Consider the following 18,695-nt stretch of genomic DNA (forward strand, 5'->3'; position numbering starts at 1 on the left):
TGTGCTGTACATATAGAGCCAAACACAGAAACATGCAAAGAACTAGCTTTGTGCGTGTTGGGAATGTCACACAATGTATGTATGAATGTACGTATGTAAAATGATGCTTACCTCCTTGATGAAAGGCATATATTCTGTATCTTTGGCATATGAGCCATACTCATTCTCCACTTGAAGGCCTATAATTGGGCCTCCCTTGGAGTACTGCATTTCAATTAGCGGGAGAAATGAATAGAGAACATGTCTTAGGGCTTGACTTCAGTACCTTTTGACATTATTGCAATTTAACATTAAAGACCTCATGAAATGGAAATCAGAGCTCATTTAATAAGGTACTGTATGACTCTGGGAAGAAAAGGAGATACTGCAAAGGTTATATGACCAGCATAGTGAGTGTACTGTATTGCACTGTATAGTATCCCTTGGGAGAAAATGCAACAGTAAGAGTGAGTGCATTCTCCGGCACCGGCAGCAGCCACGGCACTGCCACACACCTCCCGGCACGTGCCGCACACCTCCCGGCACGTGCCGGCACCTTCCGGCACGTGCCGGCACCTTCCGCTTCCCGGCACATGCCGGCACTTCCCGGCACGTGCCGGCACATGCCGGCACCCCTGCCCGGCACATGCCGGCACCCCTGCCGCCCTGCCACTGTCTTTGGGGGTCTCAAGGTTCGGGGACCCCAGGGACCCCCCGAGACCCCCCAAGGACCCCCGTCTTTGGGGGTCTCAAGGTTCGGGGACCCCCAGGGACCCCCCCGAGACCCCCAAATGGTAACTCTGTTATTTCTCAACCGTTTTGGACGGGGGTGGGCTCGTTGTGATTGAGTAGCCCCCCTGGGGCTTTTGGGGGGTCTCAAGGTTCGGGGACCCACAGGGACCCCCCCGCCACCCACCGGCATGTGCCGGCACCTTCCGGCACGTGCCGGCACTTCCCGGCACGTGCCGGCACCTTCCCGGCACCTTCCGGCACCTTCCGGCACGTGCCGGCACCTTCCGGCACGTGCCGCCACTTCCCGGCACGTCCCGGCACCTTCCGGCACGTGCCGGCACCTTCCGGCACATGCCGGCACTTCCCGGCACGTGCCGGCACCTTCCGGCACGTGCCGGCACCTTCCGGCACACATGCCGGCACACATGCCGGCACCGTCCGGCACATGCCGGCACCCCTGCGGCCCCGCCACCGTCTTTGGGGGTCTCAAGGTTCGGGGACCCCCCGAGACCCTCCAGGGACCCCAGTCTTTGGGGTCTCAAGGTTCGGGGACCCCCAGGGACCCCCCCGAGACCCCCAAATGGTAACTCTGTTATTTCTCAACCGTTTTGGACGGGGGTGGGCTCGTTGTGATTGTGTAGCCCCCCTGGGGCTTTTGGGGGGTCTCAAGGTTCGGGGACCCACAGGGACCCCCCCGCCACCCACCGGCATGTGCCGGCACCTTCCGGCACGTGCCGGCACCTTCCGGCACGTGCCGGCACTTCCCGGCACGTGCCGGCACCTTCCGGCACGTGCCGGCACCTACCGGCACATGCCGGCACTTCCCGGCACGTGCCGGCACCTTCCGGCACGTGCCGGCACCTTCCGGCACACATGCCGGCACCGTCCGGCACATGCCGGCACCCCTGCCGCCCCGCCACCGTCTTTGGGGGTCTCAAGGTTCGGGGACCCCCCGAGACCCGCCAGGGACCCCCAAATGGTAACTGTCATTTTTTAACCGTTTTGGATGGGGGTGGTCTCATTTGAATCGTGTCGTGTCCCCGGGGGTGTCCCCGGGGGTGGACCCCCAAATTGTAACTCTGTCATTTCTCTACCGTTTTGGATGGGGGTGGTCTCATTTGAATCGTGTCGCGTCCCCGGGGGAGTCTTTGGGGGTCCCAAGGTTGGGGGGCCCCCAGGGACCCCCAGGGACCCCCAAATTGTAACTCTGTCATTTCTCTACCGTTTTGGATGGGGGTGGTCTCATTTGAATCGTGTCGCGTCCCCGGGGGAGTCTTTGGAGGTCCCAAGGTTGGGGGGCCCCCAGGGACCCCCAAATTGTAACTCTGTCATTTCTCTACCGTTTTGGATGGGGGTGGTCTCATTTGAATCGTGTCGCGTCCCCGGGGGAGTCTTTGGGGGTCCCAAGGTTGGGGGGCCCCCAGGGACCCCCAGATTGTAACTCTGTCATTTCTCTACCGTTTTGGATGGGGGTGGTCTCATTTGAATCGTGTCGCGTCCCCGGGGGAGTCTTTGGGGGAGTCTTTGGGGGTCCCAAGGTTGGGGGGCCCCCAGGGACCCGCAAATTGTAACTCTGTCATTTCTCTACCGTTTTGGATGGGAGTGGTCTCATTTGAATCATGTAGCGTCCCCGGGGGAGTCTTTTGGGGTTTCAAGGTTGGGGGGCCCCCAGGGACCCCCAAATTGTAACTCTGTAATTTCTCTACCGTTTTGGATGGGGGTGGTCTCATTTGAATCGTGTCGCGTCCCCGGGGGTGTCTTTGGGGGTCTCAAGGTTGGGGGGCCCCCAGGGACCCCCAAATTGTAACTCTGTCATTTCTCTACCGTTTTGGATGGGGGTGGTGTCATTTGAATCGTGTCGTGTCCCCGGGGGTGTCTTTGGGGGTCTCAAGGTTCGGGGACCCCCAGGGACCCCCCCCCGAGACCCCCAAATGGTAACTCTGTCATTTCTCAACTGTTTTGGATGGGGGTGGGCTCGTTGTGATTGTGTCGCCCCCCCGGGGGGTGTCTTTGGGGGTCTCAAGGTTCAGGGACCCCCCACCACCCACCGGCACATGCCGGCACCTTTCGGCACCTCCCGGCAACTGCCGCTTGCCACCGGCACATGCATAAATAAAAAGTAAAATCACACCTGTGTGAAGTGAGGGGCGCTCTGTGGGCCCATTGCATGGTCCTGATGACCTGATGTTTGTGTCAACATTAAAGCTGTATAAAAGAGATTTCAACCTTACTACTTTTACTACTAGGACTTTGAGGAAAATGTAAAAACAAAAAATATTTGCAAACCGTATGGCACATTTATAATAATTAAAATAAATTTACATTTTAGGGATATCTTTCACAATAATAAAACATGTTCTAGACATTCTGATGATCAAATTTATTTTAATTACTTTTATCAGGGTTAAAGGTCAAAACTTGTTCCAAGAGTCCAGAGATTATCACAGCATTTTAGACCAGTCTTAGGCATATGCTAAAGGTCAGTTCAAGGTCCCTCCTGCACTCTCTCATCCAAGCAGGCAGCAGATATGGGAATGACACGTACTGTATCCCCCTCACCAGTGACCATGCAGCTGTTTGGTGCAAGGAATCGGATATCACATTTTCTAACTCAAAATAAAATTTTACAGAAAAGAGGTTACTATAGGGCTTAGGTGACAAAAATTGGAAAAAACAATAGTCTGGTTTCCTATACAGCAACCACACTAATAATCATTATTTATTATTATTATTACTTTTATTATTTGTATTATTATAGCAACCGTAGGTCGCAGTTTATACTATGAAAACCTGCATCTCACGTCCGTCATGCCTCAATATAGGCATGGGCTAGGGCTATGGGGCAATGCCCCCCTAAATGCCGCGACTGCCCCACCAAACGTGATGGCATGCAAAAATCCAAAATTTCAAAGATATTTCAAGAAATAAATGGTCAGAGCGCTCTCTGCTTGATTAACCAGCCCTGATTTGCCAACCGTTACGTCCCTCATTCAAAGTAGTTACTGATTGGTTAGGAGGTGCAGGGAGGCGCTTCACTTTGCTTGTTGTGTATACAACTATACACGCCGGTCCACACAGCACACGGTCGGACACAGACAGAGCCTGTCAGCTGCTCAACTACAGTTTTCAGTTTTCTTCCGCCGTCTATCACCGAAATTTTTTCTCCAACTTTCTACTTTGTTCTAGTTCTCTCTCTGTCTCTCTATCGCTCTCTTTTGTAATTTGAAATGAACCAATCGACTATGCGCAGATTTCTGGTTGCTAAAGCTAAACCTACCACTAGCAGCGCTACGGGATTAGCAGCAGCTCCAGCAAGTCGGGACTCGGGAGAGTGTACACTTTACAGCAGAGACAGAATCACAACCCCTCGTCGGGTGGTACTGCTCCTCGACTCGCCACAAACTCTAACCCCCGGCCCCAAGCACAACCTAGTACCAGTAGTTATTATAGTTGCAAGCACCTGCCCCCGTTGTTCCCAGCCCAGCAGTGGCTAGATAATATTTCAACATGATAGCAATTCCCAAGTGGTAGCTTAGTTGCAGTTATCAGCCTTCAAAGACACCTACTATAGTTTATAACTTTTTTATATATAAAGCATACACATACAGAGGGAAAAATGAAGAATTATCTGTCTTTCACTCACTTTAACCAATGAACATCATCATAATCATCACTGTCATATCAATTCTTCAGTATTCGTACACACTTGCAGGCCATAAGTTCCAGCACAGCCATTTGGGGCTGGCATGGGGGGGTCAGATCAACATATGGAATAAATTATGTACTGGCCATATATGGCGCGTGTCTTGAGTGGACAGGGTTTCATTAGGTCAGATCAACATATGGAATGTCAGAATGGGTCAGCTCCATATATGGAGATCTAAGGGTGGCAGCGGGGGCAGTGTCTTGAGTCTACAGGGTTTGGTGAGGTCTGGCCATATATGGAGCATATATTGAGTAGATAGGGTTTGATGAGGTCAGATCAACATATGGAATGTCAGAATGGGTCAGCTCCATATATGGAGATCTAAGTGACACGCTCCACACGCTAACAAGCGACTGCTCCGTCTCAAACACTAAAGTGTCTGACAGGCGGAAACGCCATGATTGTTCTGTGAGGCTGTGAGTCTACGCCCTATATGTTGACGTAACGGAAATGGGCGTCAAATAAGTGAACTTGAACTCTTAAAGCTGGTCATTATAACGACAGTGTACATAGTAAATAGATAATATAGAAACGTAGTAAATAGATAATATAATGCATAGTAAATAGATAATATAGAAACGTAGTAAATAGATAATATAATGCATAGTAAATAGATAATATAGAAAATATGGCAGACAAAGTTTATATGTACATATAGTTTCATTAAATAGATATTCCACTGTTACTGTCTTAGCTTACGTATGTTTCATGATAAATGTTTTTATGTGATGTATTCCCATGCTTTTTGTTCTTGCTTAATGTAAATCGCTCTGGATTAAGAGCGTCTGCTAAATGCCTAAATTGTAAATTGTTGAATGGGAGTGAATGGGAGTGACAGTCCCATAGTAACAGTACCTCCCATTCACCGAACCTTGAGACCCCCAAAGACTCCCCCGGGGACGCGACACGATTCAAATGAGACCACCCCCATCCAAAACGGTAGAGAAATGACAGAGTTACAATTTGGGGTTCCCTGGGGGTCCCTGGGGGGCCCCCAACCTTGGGACCCCCAAAGACTCCCCCGGGGACGCGACACGATTCAAATGAGACCACCCCCATCCAAAACGGTAGAGAAATGACAGTTACAATTTGGGGTTCCCTGGGGGTCCCTGGGGGCCCCCCAACCTTGGGACCCCCAAAGACTCCCCCGGGGACGCGACACGATTCAAATGAGACCACCCCCATCCAAAACGGTAGAGAAATGACAGAGTTACAATTTGGGGTTCCCTGGGGGTCCCTGGGGGCCCCCCAACCTTGGGACCCCCAAAGACTCCCCCGGGGATGTGACACGATTCAAATGAGACCACCCCCATCCAAAACGGTAGAGAAATAACAGAGTTACAATTTGGGGGTCTCGGGGGGTCCCTGGGGTCCCCGAACCTTGAGACCCCCAAAGACAGTGGCAGGGCGGCAGGGGTGCCGGCATGTGCCGGGCAGGGGTGCCGGCACGTGCCGGGAAGTGCCGGCATGTGCCGGGAGGTGCCGGCACGTGCCGGCACGTGCCGGAGAAGTGCCGGCACGTGCCGGCACGTGCCGGAAGGTGCCGGCACGTGCCGGAAGGTGCCGGCACGTGCCGGGAGGTGCCGGCACGTGCCGGGAAGTGCCGGCACGTGCCGGAAGGTGCCGGCACGTGCCGGAAGGTGCCGGTGGGTGGCGGAAGGTGCCGGCACGTGCCGGAAGGTGCCGGCACGTGCCGGGAAGTGCCGGCACGTGCCGGCACGTGCCGGGAAGTGCCGGAAGGTGCCGGCACATGCCGGTGGGTGGCGGGGGGGTCCCTGTGGGTCCCCGAACCTTGAGACCCCCCAAAAGCCCCAGGGGGGCTACACAATCACAACGAGCCCACCCCCGTCCAAAACGGTTGAGAAATAACAGAGTTACCTTTTGGGGGTCTCGGGGGGGTCCCTGGGGGTCCCCGAACCTTGAGACCCCCAAAGACGGGGGTCCTTGGGGGGTCTCGGGGGGTCCCTGGGGTCCCCGAACCTTGAGACCCCCAAAGACAGTGGCAGGGCGGCAGGGGTGCCGGCATGTGCCGGGCAGGGGTGCCGGCACGTGCCGGGAAGTGCCGGCATGTGCCGGGAGGTGCCGGCACGTGCCCGCACGTGCCGGAGAAGTGCCGGCACGTGCCGGAAGGTGCCGGCACGTGCCGGAAGGTGCCGGCACGTGCCGGAAGGTGCCGGCACGTGCCGGGAAGTGCCGGCACGTGCCGGGAGGTGCCGGCACGTGCCGGTGGGTGGCGGGGGGGTCCCTGTGGGTCCCCGAACCTTGAGACCCCCAAAGACGGGGGTCCTTGGGGGGTCTCGGGGGGTCCCTGGGGGTCCCCGAACCTTGAGACCCCCAAAGACAGTGGCAGGGCGGCAGGGGTGCCGGCATGTGTCGGCATGTGCCGGCATGTGCCGGCACGTGCCGGAAGGTGCCGGAAGGTGCCGGCACGTGCCGGGAGGTGTGCGGCACGTGCCGGGAGGTGTGCGGCAGTGCCGTGGCTGCTGCCGGTGCCGGAGAATGCACTCACTGTCTCTCAAATGCAAAGCAAATGCTCACTTCTACATCTTATTGTATAGTGTTGGAGAGGTGATGATAATAAGATTCAAACAGATGCAGAGATGAAATATGATTACAATCGAAATGGTCATCACACCACCTGTTTCACTATGCCTGGCCTGATAGCTGCAGTAAAATGATGTATTAGCACAAATCTGCCTGCAATATTACCCAATAAATTAAGCCAGTTTGCAAAGAGATTGCAATCGAATATTACACCTCCAATTGCAGACAACTCACATTTACCAAAAGAGCAGTGAAAATGTACCTTGGCTTTGGAGGGGAAATGCCAACTTGAGAACTACAACTCATGCTCTCAACATATCATACGGTAGGCAGCAGCAGACCGAAACAAGGGATGGTTACTTTGGAAATAATTTGACCTGTACTCTCATCACGATACAAATGAAAGGTTACAGTGGCTGTGACATCCAAAACAGGACATAATAGGCCTATCTAATTAGCTAATATTTTGATGATGTCACATCGGGAATGTAAATCTACACTAATGAAATTAATCTTAATGTATGTACCGTTACTACTGTATGTACTGTCTGTCGGGTCGGTCTCTCCTTGCCCGCACCAGCTTCCTTGCACTAAACCAGGAAGGGACTTAACTCACCCACCGCTAGATGCCAGTAGCGATAGTTCAGCTCCTGCCACCATAGATTCTATTTTTTTAGAACGAGAGTTGTAAGATTTGTACTGGTAAGTCATGATTATTATAATGTTATCAATGAATGCCCCTTTAAAAAATCAGTTAAATCAGTCTTTGGCAGTAAGGGATTTCATGAAAAATCGGTTAAATCAGTACTTATTATGTACATATTATATTTTATTTGTAAATCTGTGTATATGAAATATCCCTGTAATAGGATCTTTAACGCTGGCTGTACGCCAACGTGTCATCAATAAATTGAATCTAAGAAGAGAATACAATCAGCAGAGAGCAGTCTCAGTAGTAGTAAGAGTCTTGTTTAATAATGATGAAGATCCGCACAGCAGCAGCAGTCAAACTGGACAAACGTGTTTCGGCGTGCAGGCCTTCACTAGTGTCAGAATTCTGACACTCACAATTCTAACACTGACCGAAGGCCTGTGCACCAAAACGTGTTTGTCTGGTTTGACTGCTGCTGCGGATCTTCATCATTATTAAACAAGACTTACTACTACTGAAAGTGCGGATTTTATTCTCTTCTTAAACGTTATCTTTGAATCTGCACCCAGCACACGCCTGAACCCTTAAAGACTGTCTGAGTCTGAGCCTTTCCCCTGAGGTGAACTGTAAATTGAATCTAACCCATTCGGTACCATTCAATCAACACCAGTAAATGAAAATGCATCCTTCTTTGGACCAATTGCATGCACACAGAAACTACCTGATATGGAACGACTCTAGTGATGAGCTGATCAAAGAAGGAATTGACTGCCTCTGTAAAACCAGGATATGTTGTTCTCAAACGCATGTTCTCGTCCCGCAGCAACCAGCTGAGAATACATCACAGACACGTGTTCAAATGAATATACAGTTATACACTGTTGATGAACATGGACTTCTTCAATGTGCTGCACAGTCAGTGAACCGTAAAACTCATTAGCTTGGTTGCTATCAGCGATCATTACATTGATAAAGCATAACTATCATCAGATGTGAGGCCCTCCAGTTGCTCTTTCTGCACCAACAAATACAACTTTTTGATCATTATCAGACATGATCAATGTTAACCGCTCTTGCCCTGAAGCAAAAACCTCTCCAAAAATATCAGCATTCAAGAATATCTCCTTTCTATTCAATTTGCTGTAGAGGGAAAAAGGAGTCCTTTGGTCCCAATCTTAACTAATAATTCCTGAGATTGTCCTTAAACTTTGATGACAACATTTGAGGAGAAATGTGTGGACGGAAGGCGCCCTCTGATATCGCACGCTGTGATTGGCTGGAAGGTGTGTCATTCTGCGTGACCCAGGTAGGAAGCGTCAATTATGTCAGACTTCGGTGCTCAATAGGGCATAGCAGTGGCCGTGGTTATCTGGCACCACTGAAAGATCTGCTATTTTTATTTTATTTTTCAGTGGAGATTTACAAAAATAATTATATAAATTATTTTAAGCCTTTGATTCTGTGAAACAGATTATATGAATATTTAATTTAATTATATGATTTACTACATTTAATAAATATGCTGTTTTTGGGGTTTTTTTCTGGGCTTAAACTAATTGATTAAATGAATGGCAGACCTTTCAGTGGTGCCAGAGATCTACACCCACTGTTATGCCCTATAGCAAGCGGGTGTAAGTGGAGCGCAATTCATGGTGCTAGTATCAGCGACCGCCAGGGCCAGTTCGATGCCTTTCGGCGCCCAGTGCGAGATTAGTAGAGGTCGCCCTTGGCCGCAACATTTACAGGGGTTCTTTTTACCTTGGCAGTCCCCCCAAATCCCATTCAGCGCAGATGTAAGGTCCAGGACGCAGAAGAACCCAAAGACCCAGCTTTGCTGCTATGCCGAGGTAGGCTCTAAGAGAGGGACATGTTGCAGTCAAGTAACACTCAATACAGTCGTTAACAATTCTGTTTTGTCTTTCAGGTACTGAGGAAACTTTACAATACACTGAATGTGAATTGACATCCATTTTTAATAACCAGCAGTTCTGTTAGTTTTGTTTAATCAATACGATAGATTTACTGTAAGAAACACTGACAGTGTAAAATCATTTCAAAGGGAATAAACCAAAACACCAGCCATGTGGAAAACGCAGCAGTGCCACCTACTGTATTTAGATGTAAAACTACAAGCCTCATCGTGCCATTATTTCTTACTCTAAATCCAGTTGTCCCTGGAAGTTAAACACCCCTTTCTCAGGCTCATGTAGGTTCCATGGCACATATCTGGGGGGGGGGAGAAAAAAAAGTGACACTTAATGATGGATGGCCTAGCGGCCCTTTTGTACATACTTCTTAAACATGTGATTTGTTCTTCCTGCATTTTAAATCTAATTATATTATGAACATATAAAGTAGACCATATTTCATTCTGACAAACTTGAATAGACAGACCTTGTGGTCAGTGGGTAGAAATGGGAGAAGATAAAGGGATATATTTTTCACTTTCAAAATAATTCTGTCATTTTATTGTCTACTCAGGCTTATGTGAACACCCCTGACCGTTTTTAATTTGCTTGACTAAATATTTGGATATTAATTTTAGCTGCCCCGCCACCTTCCTATACAAACCCATTGTAACTTTGAACTCCATTTGAACCACGGTACATTCATCAAAAACACTCGTCCTTCAGGTGACTGATATTGTCCTTCTATCTAATACGTGAGTTGCCTGTGGGTTTTTTTTTTCCAATTCCCTTTTTTCATTTATTTTTTTATATTTTTGGGGGGAAAATAAGAAGAATAAGGATCCATAAAAAGATCCCCAAGGTCACCATCAATCACCTGAAGGACGGGTGTCTTTGATGAATCTATCCTAAGTTACAATGGTTTTTGTATAGGAAGGGGGCGGGGCAGCTACAATGAATATCAAATATCTAAATACTGAATCCACCACAGTCTAAGTTAATTAAATGGAAAACACGTGCAGTCACCAGCCGAACGGTACAGTAGGGTCCCTACGTTGTGAGAGTATTGAGGCCACAGGCTTTCATCTTCAGCAGCCGGTCCTCCCAGTAGGCTCTGGGGACACGGAAGTAGTGGATGGAGCCTCCCAGAATGCGGAAAGGTTCACCTTCCAGGGTGAACTGGGAGGAGTTGGCCCTCAGACCCTCCATGTGGCTCATTCTCCTCACTTCAGGAGGATGTCTAGAGGGGGGGAAATCTATTAACATTGAATTATAGATAGATAGATAGATAGATAGATAGATAGATAGATAGATAGATAGATAGATAGATAGATAGATAGATAGATAGATAGATAGATAGATAGATAGATGTACAGACACCCCAGGTGTTTGGGTGTTTAGTGAATTTCACCTGTGTTTAGTGATAGAGAAAAATCCCAAAATGAACTCCTGTAGGCCTATATGAAGACTGTCCAATAATTAGATTAGGGGGATTATGACAAAAAACAGTGTGTTTGAAACAGACACTTAAGGCCCTAAAGATTAATACAAAATCAATATCAACATATTATTAGTTACTGTTGAATACTTAGATAGGGAGGGGGGTGAAAATATGACACTGACAGGCAGTTTCTGCATTATAGGCCTACGGTGTGATTTGGGGCCCTGAGGACGAATACAAAATGAATATCAACTTCCTAATACTGTCCAATAATTACATAGGGAGGGGGTGAAATTATGACAGGCAGTTTCTGCTGTCAAAAAAACACATTGATTGATTGATTGATTGATTGATTGATTGATTTAAATATGTATTAACAGTTTGCAGAATTACAGTACAATTCAAGCACAACTCAATACAAAGACTGTTAACTGTGAGTGGACGACCCAACAAAGCATTACACTTGTTTACAAGAGGGTCCAGGGGCTCTAGAGATGAATACAAAAAATCAATATTAACATCTTAATACTGTCCAATACTTAGATAGGGAGGGGGTGAAATTATGACGGGTAGTTTAAAAAAATAACAATTGAAAGGCGATATTTACCGTAGCGTAGGCTAAATGAAGAATGGACTGTCAGTACAAACACACTCTTATGTTACAGTAACGAGACGACACGCGTGTCTCGTCGACGTGTCCAATGTCCATGTCAATGGGGTCAAGTCAAGAGGAGGTTCAGTCAGTGTCCTGTCCTGATATGACCTGATAATTATGTCCTTTTCCCACAACTTGAGGCATGGCTACAGCCCATGGCAGTGAGTGCATGTGTTCTTGTGTTGTGGTGGGCTTGAGTTTGACACGCGTTGTTTACATCTGTCGAACTTTGTATTCCCTTAAGAAGTGAACCTTGCAATGCTGCAAGTGTTTGTCTTACCTTGTCAATTCATACACGATGATCCCGGCAGCGATGGTAAAACATAGTATAATGGCATATCGTTGCTTTAGAGACAAGCGAACAACCATCGATGAGCTTCCTGAGTTGAAGTTGTTGTGACGTCAGGACCGCAGCAGCTGCAGCAACTAAGTAATTATAGTATGTAATGTAGCTGTAGTATATAATAATAGTCATATAAATATAATATAATAGTAATTACTAAAGATAAAGTTAATATTATATAGACATTAAGTCAGTCTTATTATATAAGTAAGTCCTGGTCGTCAGCACGCTTGCTTACCACAGCAATGACTTCTTATGTCAAATGCACGGACTCGGTGTGTGCTACAGCTGAAAGTGAAGGGTGTAATTATATCAATATCCCACAGGTGGCAGCAAATGACTATCTCTCTCTCTCTCTCTCTCTCTCTCTCTCTCTCTCTCTCTCTCTCTCTCTCTCCCCCCCCTTAACTCCCCACCTCTCTCTCTCCCCCCACCCCCCCTCTCTCTCTCTCTCACACGCACACGCACACACACACACACACACACACACACACCGTCACAGAGGGTGTCGCTCCCCCCTCCATACCCTCTGACTCTCACACGCACACGCACACGCACACACACACACACACACACACACACACACACACACACACACGTCACAGAGGGTGCCTTTATGTTGAACGTGTCGTTCCAAATCAACAATAGTTTCCTTTATCCACGGTAGGCTATTCTAGGCCTCCCAGCAGGCCATGCAGCACCGGTCATCTGGTCAAATGTTCCCCAACTCCACCCAAGATACAGTATTGATTGACAGTAGCCGACGCCGTGTAGATGCTGTTGGTTTTCTGTGGCCGTGGTTTGGGACATCCTACGTGCTAACATTTGGTAGGTTGTCTTTAATTGTATATTTGTATTGTTAATTTTCTGAAAGTCTGTATAGGCTTAGTACACAACAGCTCCAGTGCGGCCTTGCACTAACATAACTGTTCTTTATACTTCCATGGCTACAGGTTGTAACCAACACTGATATAGTAACCTAGCTCTAGACTCAGTAAATAATTGGACATAAGTTGTCTCTGTACTGCATCATTCTATCTACACAAAATCACAAAGTTTTGTCATGAGTTATGACATGTACAGAAAATCACACTCGTGTGAAGTGAGGGGCGCTCTCCGCTCTCATCATCAAACATCATCTCATTCAGGCCATTCACAATCATCATCATACATCACATTCCGTGCTCAGCCAATCAAATCATAACAAATCACTTTTGGCATCTTCACTTTTATCTTCAATATACATTTTGCTCAGCCAATCAAATCATCGCTATGGGGTGATCTGATCAGCCAATCATCAGCCAATGTTTGTATTCACACAAACCCGGACAGATGGGCTGAAATGTTGTGTGTTCACTATAGCCTACGTACCTTAGAAACTATTGGCTATTAAGAACTAATAGTTCAAACACAAAGATGTAAACATATTTTTGTTCCCTTCCAGACATCCCTGTGAAGTGAGGAGAATGAGCCACATGGAGGGTCTGAGGGCCAACTCCTCACAGTTCACCCTGGAAGGTGAACCTTTCCGCATTCTGGGAGGCTCCATCCACTACTTCCGTGTCCCCAGAGCCTACTGGGAGGACCGGCTGCTGAAGATGAAAGCCTGTGGCCTCAATACTCTCACAACGTAGGGACCCTACTGCACTCCGACTGTACCTAGAATAACAGACTAACAATTGTTGTTTTTGGTGGCCATGAATACACATAGGAAGACAGAGAGAGCAGCTGCACACTCGTAGCTCTGATGCAAAGTATCTATTTATGTATTTCAAACCAGCATTTTTTAAACATTGGATTATTGATTGCTTTATGAAACTATAGCGAAGCTTCTCATTCATCACAAAGTACCAAAGTTCAAAAGCAACATACAGTAGCAAGCAGAGTAGCCCTGCCTGAGGAACAGAAGCCTCCATTTAATTGCCAACAGGTGAGAGCATGTCTGGTTTCTCTTGTGGGAGATGAGGGTGTGAAATTCAAACCCTCAAAAAATTATGTAGAGTCTGTATAACCACCTGGATTCAAACTTTGAATTTAATGTTATTTTTTCATGTGTGGCCTCAGTGCAGCATCTGTGTTTTAGTATTGATGTGCATGCTGTTAGGCCTTTTTGATCCTTTTTCAGATATGTGCCATGGAACCTGCATGAGCCTGAGAAAGGGGTATTCAATTTTCAGGATCAGTTGGACCTAAAGTAAGGCTATATTCTCACACTGTACAATTCTTAAATACCACAGAATGCTGTGTTTTTTTTATTTGTATCTATTGTATTGTCTCTTCTTTCAGGGCCTTTATCTGTCTAGCAGCAGATTTGGGTCTGTGGGTCATTCTGCGTCCTGGACCGTACATCTGTGCTGAGTGGGACTTAGGTGGGCTGCCCAGGTATACTCTTAGGTCATCATTGGTTCTCAAAGAGGTGCATGGATCCCCACGGGTCCTTGAGGGGGTTCCATGGAGTCCCCATGCAGCAAAATTATGTTTTGAAGAGATTTTAATGTTTTTAAAAACATCTTAGCAACACAAATCTTGTATGGGGGTCAGGTCACACAATATTTTCAGATGGAGCCTGCAGCCAAATGCATATTAATGTGGGAGTCCTTGACATGAAAGGGTTTGAAAACGACTGCTCTATAGGTAAAATATGTGTTGACATGAGATCTACTCTTTCCTTGACTTTCCTTGGGAATACAACAATCAAAGAAGGATATTCACAATCTATAGTTTTAATTAGCGTTATCCAGTGCAAAATAAATCCTGAGTAATTTAACTGTGAGAAACATTAGAATCTACGGATATAGCCAACATAACTATATTGTTTTATTTAACTATTAATTATGTTCTTTGTTATTCTGTTTTGCAGTTGGTTATTACAAGATGAAAACATGCAGTTGAGGACAACTTACCCTGGATTTGTAACTGCTGTTAATTCCTATTTTGACAAGCTCATCCCACTTATAAGACCTCTGATGGTAAGTTGAAATAGTCATCCAGGAATGTAATGAAGCGCTACTACTCTATGTATCTATGTATCCATACATCCTGTCTGTCTGTCTGTCTGTCTGTCTGTCTGTCTGTCTGTCTGTCTGTCTGTCTGTCTGTCTGTCTGTCTGTCTGTCTGTCTGTCTGTCTGTCTGTCTGTCTGTCTGTCTGTCTGTCTGCCTGCCTGCCTGCCTGCCTGCCTGCCTGCCTGCCTGCCTGCCTGCCTGCCTGCCTGCCTGCCTGCCTGCCTGTCTGTCTGTCTGTCTCTGTCTACTGACTAGCTGCATAATGTTCTTATGTTTTTCTAGTTTGAGGAAGGTGGACCCATCATTGCAGTTCAAGTGGAGAATGAGTATGGCTCATTTGCCAAAGATGAGAAATACATGGATTTTATAAAAGATGTAAGATTATTTACTTCACTCCCTGACAATCTGACATAACACTCCAGACTCTCCAGTTCCTATGGTATAATGCATGTATTTTGAAGAGTGTATTTTCCGTGAGATTCAGAATTTGAAGATGAATATACACATAAGGACAATAAATAAATGAAAAGAGCAGAACCGTATTGATGCATGAGTATGATGTGATGAGATGATGCATTTAATTTACAGTATATTGTTGCACATACCTGTTAGAAACATTGCAGTGATATTGCAACTGCATTATAATATGTAGAATATTTGTGTTTATTAATAAAGTAAAATCCTCATTGATCCTCTCTCCCTCCCCCCTCTCTCTCTCTCTTTCTCCCCGCACATGCTTTTAATTTGCCTGCAGTGCCTACAGTCCAGAGCGATCAATGAGCTTCTGCTGACTTCTGACAACTGGGAGGGTTTGAGATGTGGTGGAGCGGAGGGAGGTATTGAAAACCTGATGAGTTTTGAAAACTATTGATATCTGCTGAAGCTTTGAAACTAAATGTTCCTGATTCATACTGCATGTATAGTATGTATAGTAGTATGCTTCTAGTTTGTCCCTTAATTAAATTTTCTTCATTTTAGTTCTAAAAACAATAAACCTTCAGCGACTGTCCTTTGGAGCCATACCATACCTAGCTGATATGCAGGTAAGTGTAGGGTGACGGGTCTATTACATGGTTACATAGTGGCTGTCTAACCTTTGCGCCCATTACTGTTGCTACTAGTTACCATTTTGCAGTGGTGGAAAGTAACTAAGTACTTTTACTTAAGTACTGCACTTAAGTACAATTTTGATGAACGCAGCGTGCAATTTGTGAAATCTTTCACAGACTTTCCTACTAGGCTGAGGAATATTTCCCACCCATTTCACATCGGCCTGTTATAGTGCCACCAACAGGTGGATTTTTGCGAAACACATTTTTGGAACAAAATGCCTCAAATCATCCAATTGCCATCAATGGTGTAAGAACAAATGGCACCCTTTTCACATTGGCCTATTATAGCGCCACCAGGAGGCCACAACCTGACCTGGCCTGGTGGAGACCTGTGCCCTGAGGGGCACTTTATCTAGTTACCAGTCTCTCATTCTAAATGTATCTTCACTTTTTCCCGCCTCATGTTTCATGTAGCCCGAGAAACCGCTCATGGTGATGGAGTATTGGTCTGGCTGGTTTGACGTTTGGGGAGAACACCACCATGTTTTCCATGCAGAGGGTATGTGTATTGTGTACCCATGCAGAGCAGACTGCCCATTCCCTTAGCTGTTTTTCTTTCCTCCTTTATTGAGACAGATTACCAGGAAAACGGAGAGGGAGACGCAGAATGAGAATGCACAGAAAGGCCAGCAGGAGTACTTCTTACACAATGTCTGGGCAATTATGTAGGGAAAGTGTTTGCTGAGCACGCATTGTCTTTTTCAAAATGGCCCTGTTTCGTTCAATTGGCACCTTGGACAAAGTGTCGGACACTCTTGTGTAGATACACTGGAGCTGCAGGAGGTTTAAGACAAAAAAGTGCCTTTCTGAAGAGACACTTTGAGGATGTTCAGGGAGGGAAGAGTAACCTAATTTAATTTTCTTACACAGCCCTGTTTTGTTTTTCATTTATGACCCCTGCTACTTGTAGTTTTTGTGGTATGGTATCTAATCACAATACTACACATGCTAAACTGTGAGCAATTGGTATTGGTATTCTGATCTATAGAACTCTTACTTCTGCCTTATGCCTACAACCACAGTACACCATTGCCATTATCTCAAGGTATAGCATTCTCTCTTGTGAATTATTTTGTTTACTAAATCAGGGCTTGCATATCTGCCTCTGTCTGACAGACATGTTAGCTGTTGTTACAGAGATCCTAGAGAGAGGCGTCTCCATTAATCTCTACATGTTCCATGGTGGAACAAGCTTTGGCTTTATGAATGGTGCAATGGACGTCGGCACCTACAAACCTCAGGTCAGCAGTTATGGTAGGTACTGTATAGGTATCCCTACAATAGTTTTATTGTTATGTTATGTTGTGTTGTGTTATTGTTTTGTTTGGGTACATTTGTATGATTATTCACACATGTTCAATGTCATCATGATTACCGCTATTAAATATTTTAATGAACACAGCACTGGCTCAGGGGTAGTGTGGTCGGTAGAACGACTGGATGGGAATTCCGTGAGGTTCCCAGTTCGATCCCGGGCTCCCCCAGAGTTTGAGTTAGTGTTGATTGTCGAAGTGTCCTTGAGCAAGACACTGAACCCCTAAATTGCTCCTGATGTGCAGGTTGGTGCCTTGCATGGTTTCCTCCATTGGTGCTCCTGCCATTGGTGTGTGAATGTAATGCACTATATGTAAAGTGCTTTGGATAAAAGCGCTATATTAATGCACCATTTAACAATATTTTTGATGTTTTGTGTGTTTCAGATTATGACGCTCCATTATCAGAGGCTGGTGACTACACTCCAAAATATCAGCTCTTGAGGAATTTATTCAGCCAATATCACAGTAAAGGCCTCTGTCTGCCTGTCTGTCTGTCTGTCTGTCTGTCTGTCTGTCTGTCTGTCTGTCTGTCTGTCTGTCTGTCTGTCTGTCTGTCTGTCTGTCTGTCTGTCTGTCTGTCTGTCTGTCTGTCTGTCTGTCTGTCTGTCTGTCAATCATATCAACTCATTACTCACTAAGCTTTTGCATGCTTGTGTTTCTAGTTGAGCCTCTCCCTGAGCTTCCTTCCGTCCAGGAAAGGAGAGCCTACCAGCCTGTTGTCGTTCTGCAACACCTGTCACTGTGGGACAGCCTGCACTTCACTGACAAGGTCAGCAACAGCCTATTTCTTCCTGGAAATAAAAACGTCTGGGTTTCCAAGGCTGGCGACAGCCAGACAGTCATGCACAGTCAAATACAGATTGCCTCGTTGGTGGCTGCATATAGACTGGGATCAATTCGCTCTGCCAGATCCATGTCTAGAGACAATCAGGGAATACGGAAATTGTCTGTAATGGTGCATATAGTGTGGAACTTACCAGATTTTTGGAATAGGTGGTCTTTAGATCAGATGGCACTTGGGTTAAAAGTGTAATGGAATGGCAAGGCTTCCCACAGGTAGAGCGGATTGGAAAGCCTGGTGATGCCACATTATATACATATCTGTTTATCCCCTGACACACAGTTCATAAACATGTTTTACGCATTTTATATTTTAGACATAAAACAATGAGAACAACAGAATGATGAGCATAAAATGCATTCAAACGTTACATTACACAAGTTAAGGGTGCAGGAGGGCCACAGCCACATGGGACCAGAACAGACGTATCAAACCTCATCAGATATATACTGTACATGATCA

At 46.4% G+C, this 18,695-nt stretch overlaps 2 protein-coding genes across 2 annotated transcripts in view; one reads left to right on the forward strand and one right to left on the reverse strand.

Annotated features, from left to right (window-relative positions):
• LOC308321870 (beta-galactosidase-1-like protein 2) overlaps nucleotides 1-12,012 on the reverse strand; it is a 33,044-nt gene extending 21,032 nt beyond the window's left edge. The window contains exons 1-6 of the mRNA XM_080772962.1: nucleotides 11,897-12,012; nucleotides 10,575-10,760; nucleotides 9,771-9,839; nucleotides 9,372-9,467; nucleotides 8,335-8,443; nucleotides 112-204 (exon numbers count right to left, since the gene is read on the reverse strand). Of these exons, the coding sequence (XP_080629088.1) occupies nucleotides 112-204; nucleotides 8,335-8,443; nucleotides 9,372-9,467; nucleotides 9,771-9,839; nucleotides 10,575-10,760; nucleotides 11,897-11,985 (642 nt within the window). The 5' untranslated portion in view covers nucleotides 11,986-12,012. The remainder of the gene's footprint in view (nucleotides 1-111; nucleotides 205-8,334; nucleotides 8,444-9,371; nucleotides 9,468-9,770; nucleotides 9,840-10,574; nucleotides 10,761-11,896) is intronic.
• A 750-nt stretch (nucleotides 12,013-12,762) lies between these two features.
• The window catches only part of LOC308321871 (beta-galactosidase-1-like protein 2), a 9,464-nt gene continuing 3,531 nt past the window's right edge, over nucleotides 12,763-18,695 (forward strand). The window contains exons 1-12 of the mRNA XM_080772963.1: nucleotides 12,763-12,787; nucleotides 13,404-13,589; nucleotides 14,085-14,153; nucleotides 14,246-14,341; nucleotides 14,820-14,928; nucleotides 15,247-15,339; nucleotides 15,719-15,800; nucleotides 15,943-16,007; nucleotides 16,491-16,575; nucleotides 17,193-17,330; nucleotides 17,777-17,857; nucleotides 18,055-18,259. Of these exons, the coding sequence (XP_080629089.1) occupies nucleotides 13,426-13,589; nucleotides 14,085-14,153; nucleotides 14,246-14,341; nucleotides 14,820-14,928; nucleotides 15,247-15,339; nucleotides 15,719-15,800; nucleotides 15,943-16,007; nucleotides 16,491-16,575; nucleotides 17,193-17,330; nucleotides 17,777-17,857; nucleotides 18,055-18,259 (1,187 nt within the window). The 5' untranslated portion in view covers nucleotides 12,763-12,787; nucleotides 13,404-13,425. The remainder of the gene's footprint in view (nucleotides 12,788-13,403; nucleotides 13,590-14,084; nucleotides 14,154-14,245; nucleotides 14,342-14,819; nucleotides 14,929-15,246; nucleotides 15,340-15,718; nucleotides 15,801-15,942; nucleotides 16,008-16,490; nucleotides 16,576-17,192; nucleotides 17,331-17,776; nucleotides 17,858-18,054; nucleotides 18,260-18,695) is intronic.

Source organism: Protomyctophum bolini, assembly GCF_963924005.1.
Source record: "Protomyctophum bolini genome assembly, chromosome: 9".
Taxonomy (NCBI): domain Eukaryota; kingdom Metazoa; phylum Chordata; class Actinopteri; order Myctophiformes; family Myctophidae; genus Protomyctophum; species Protomyctophum bolini.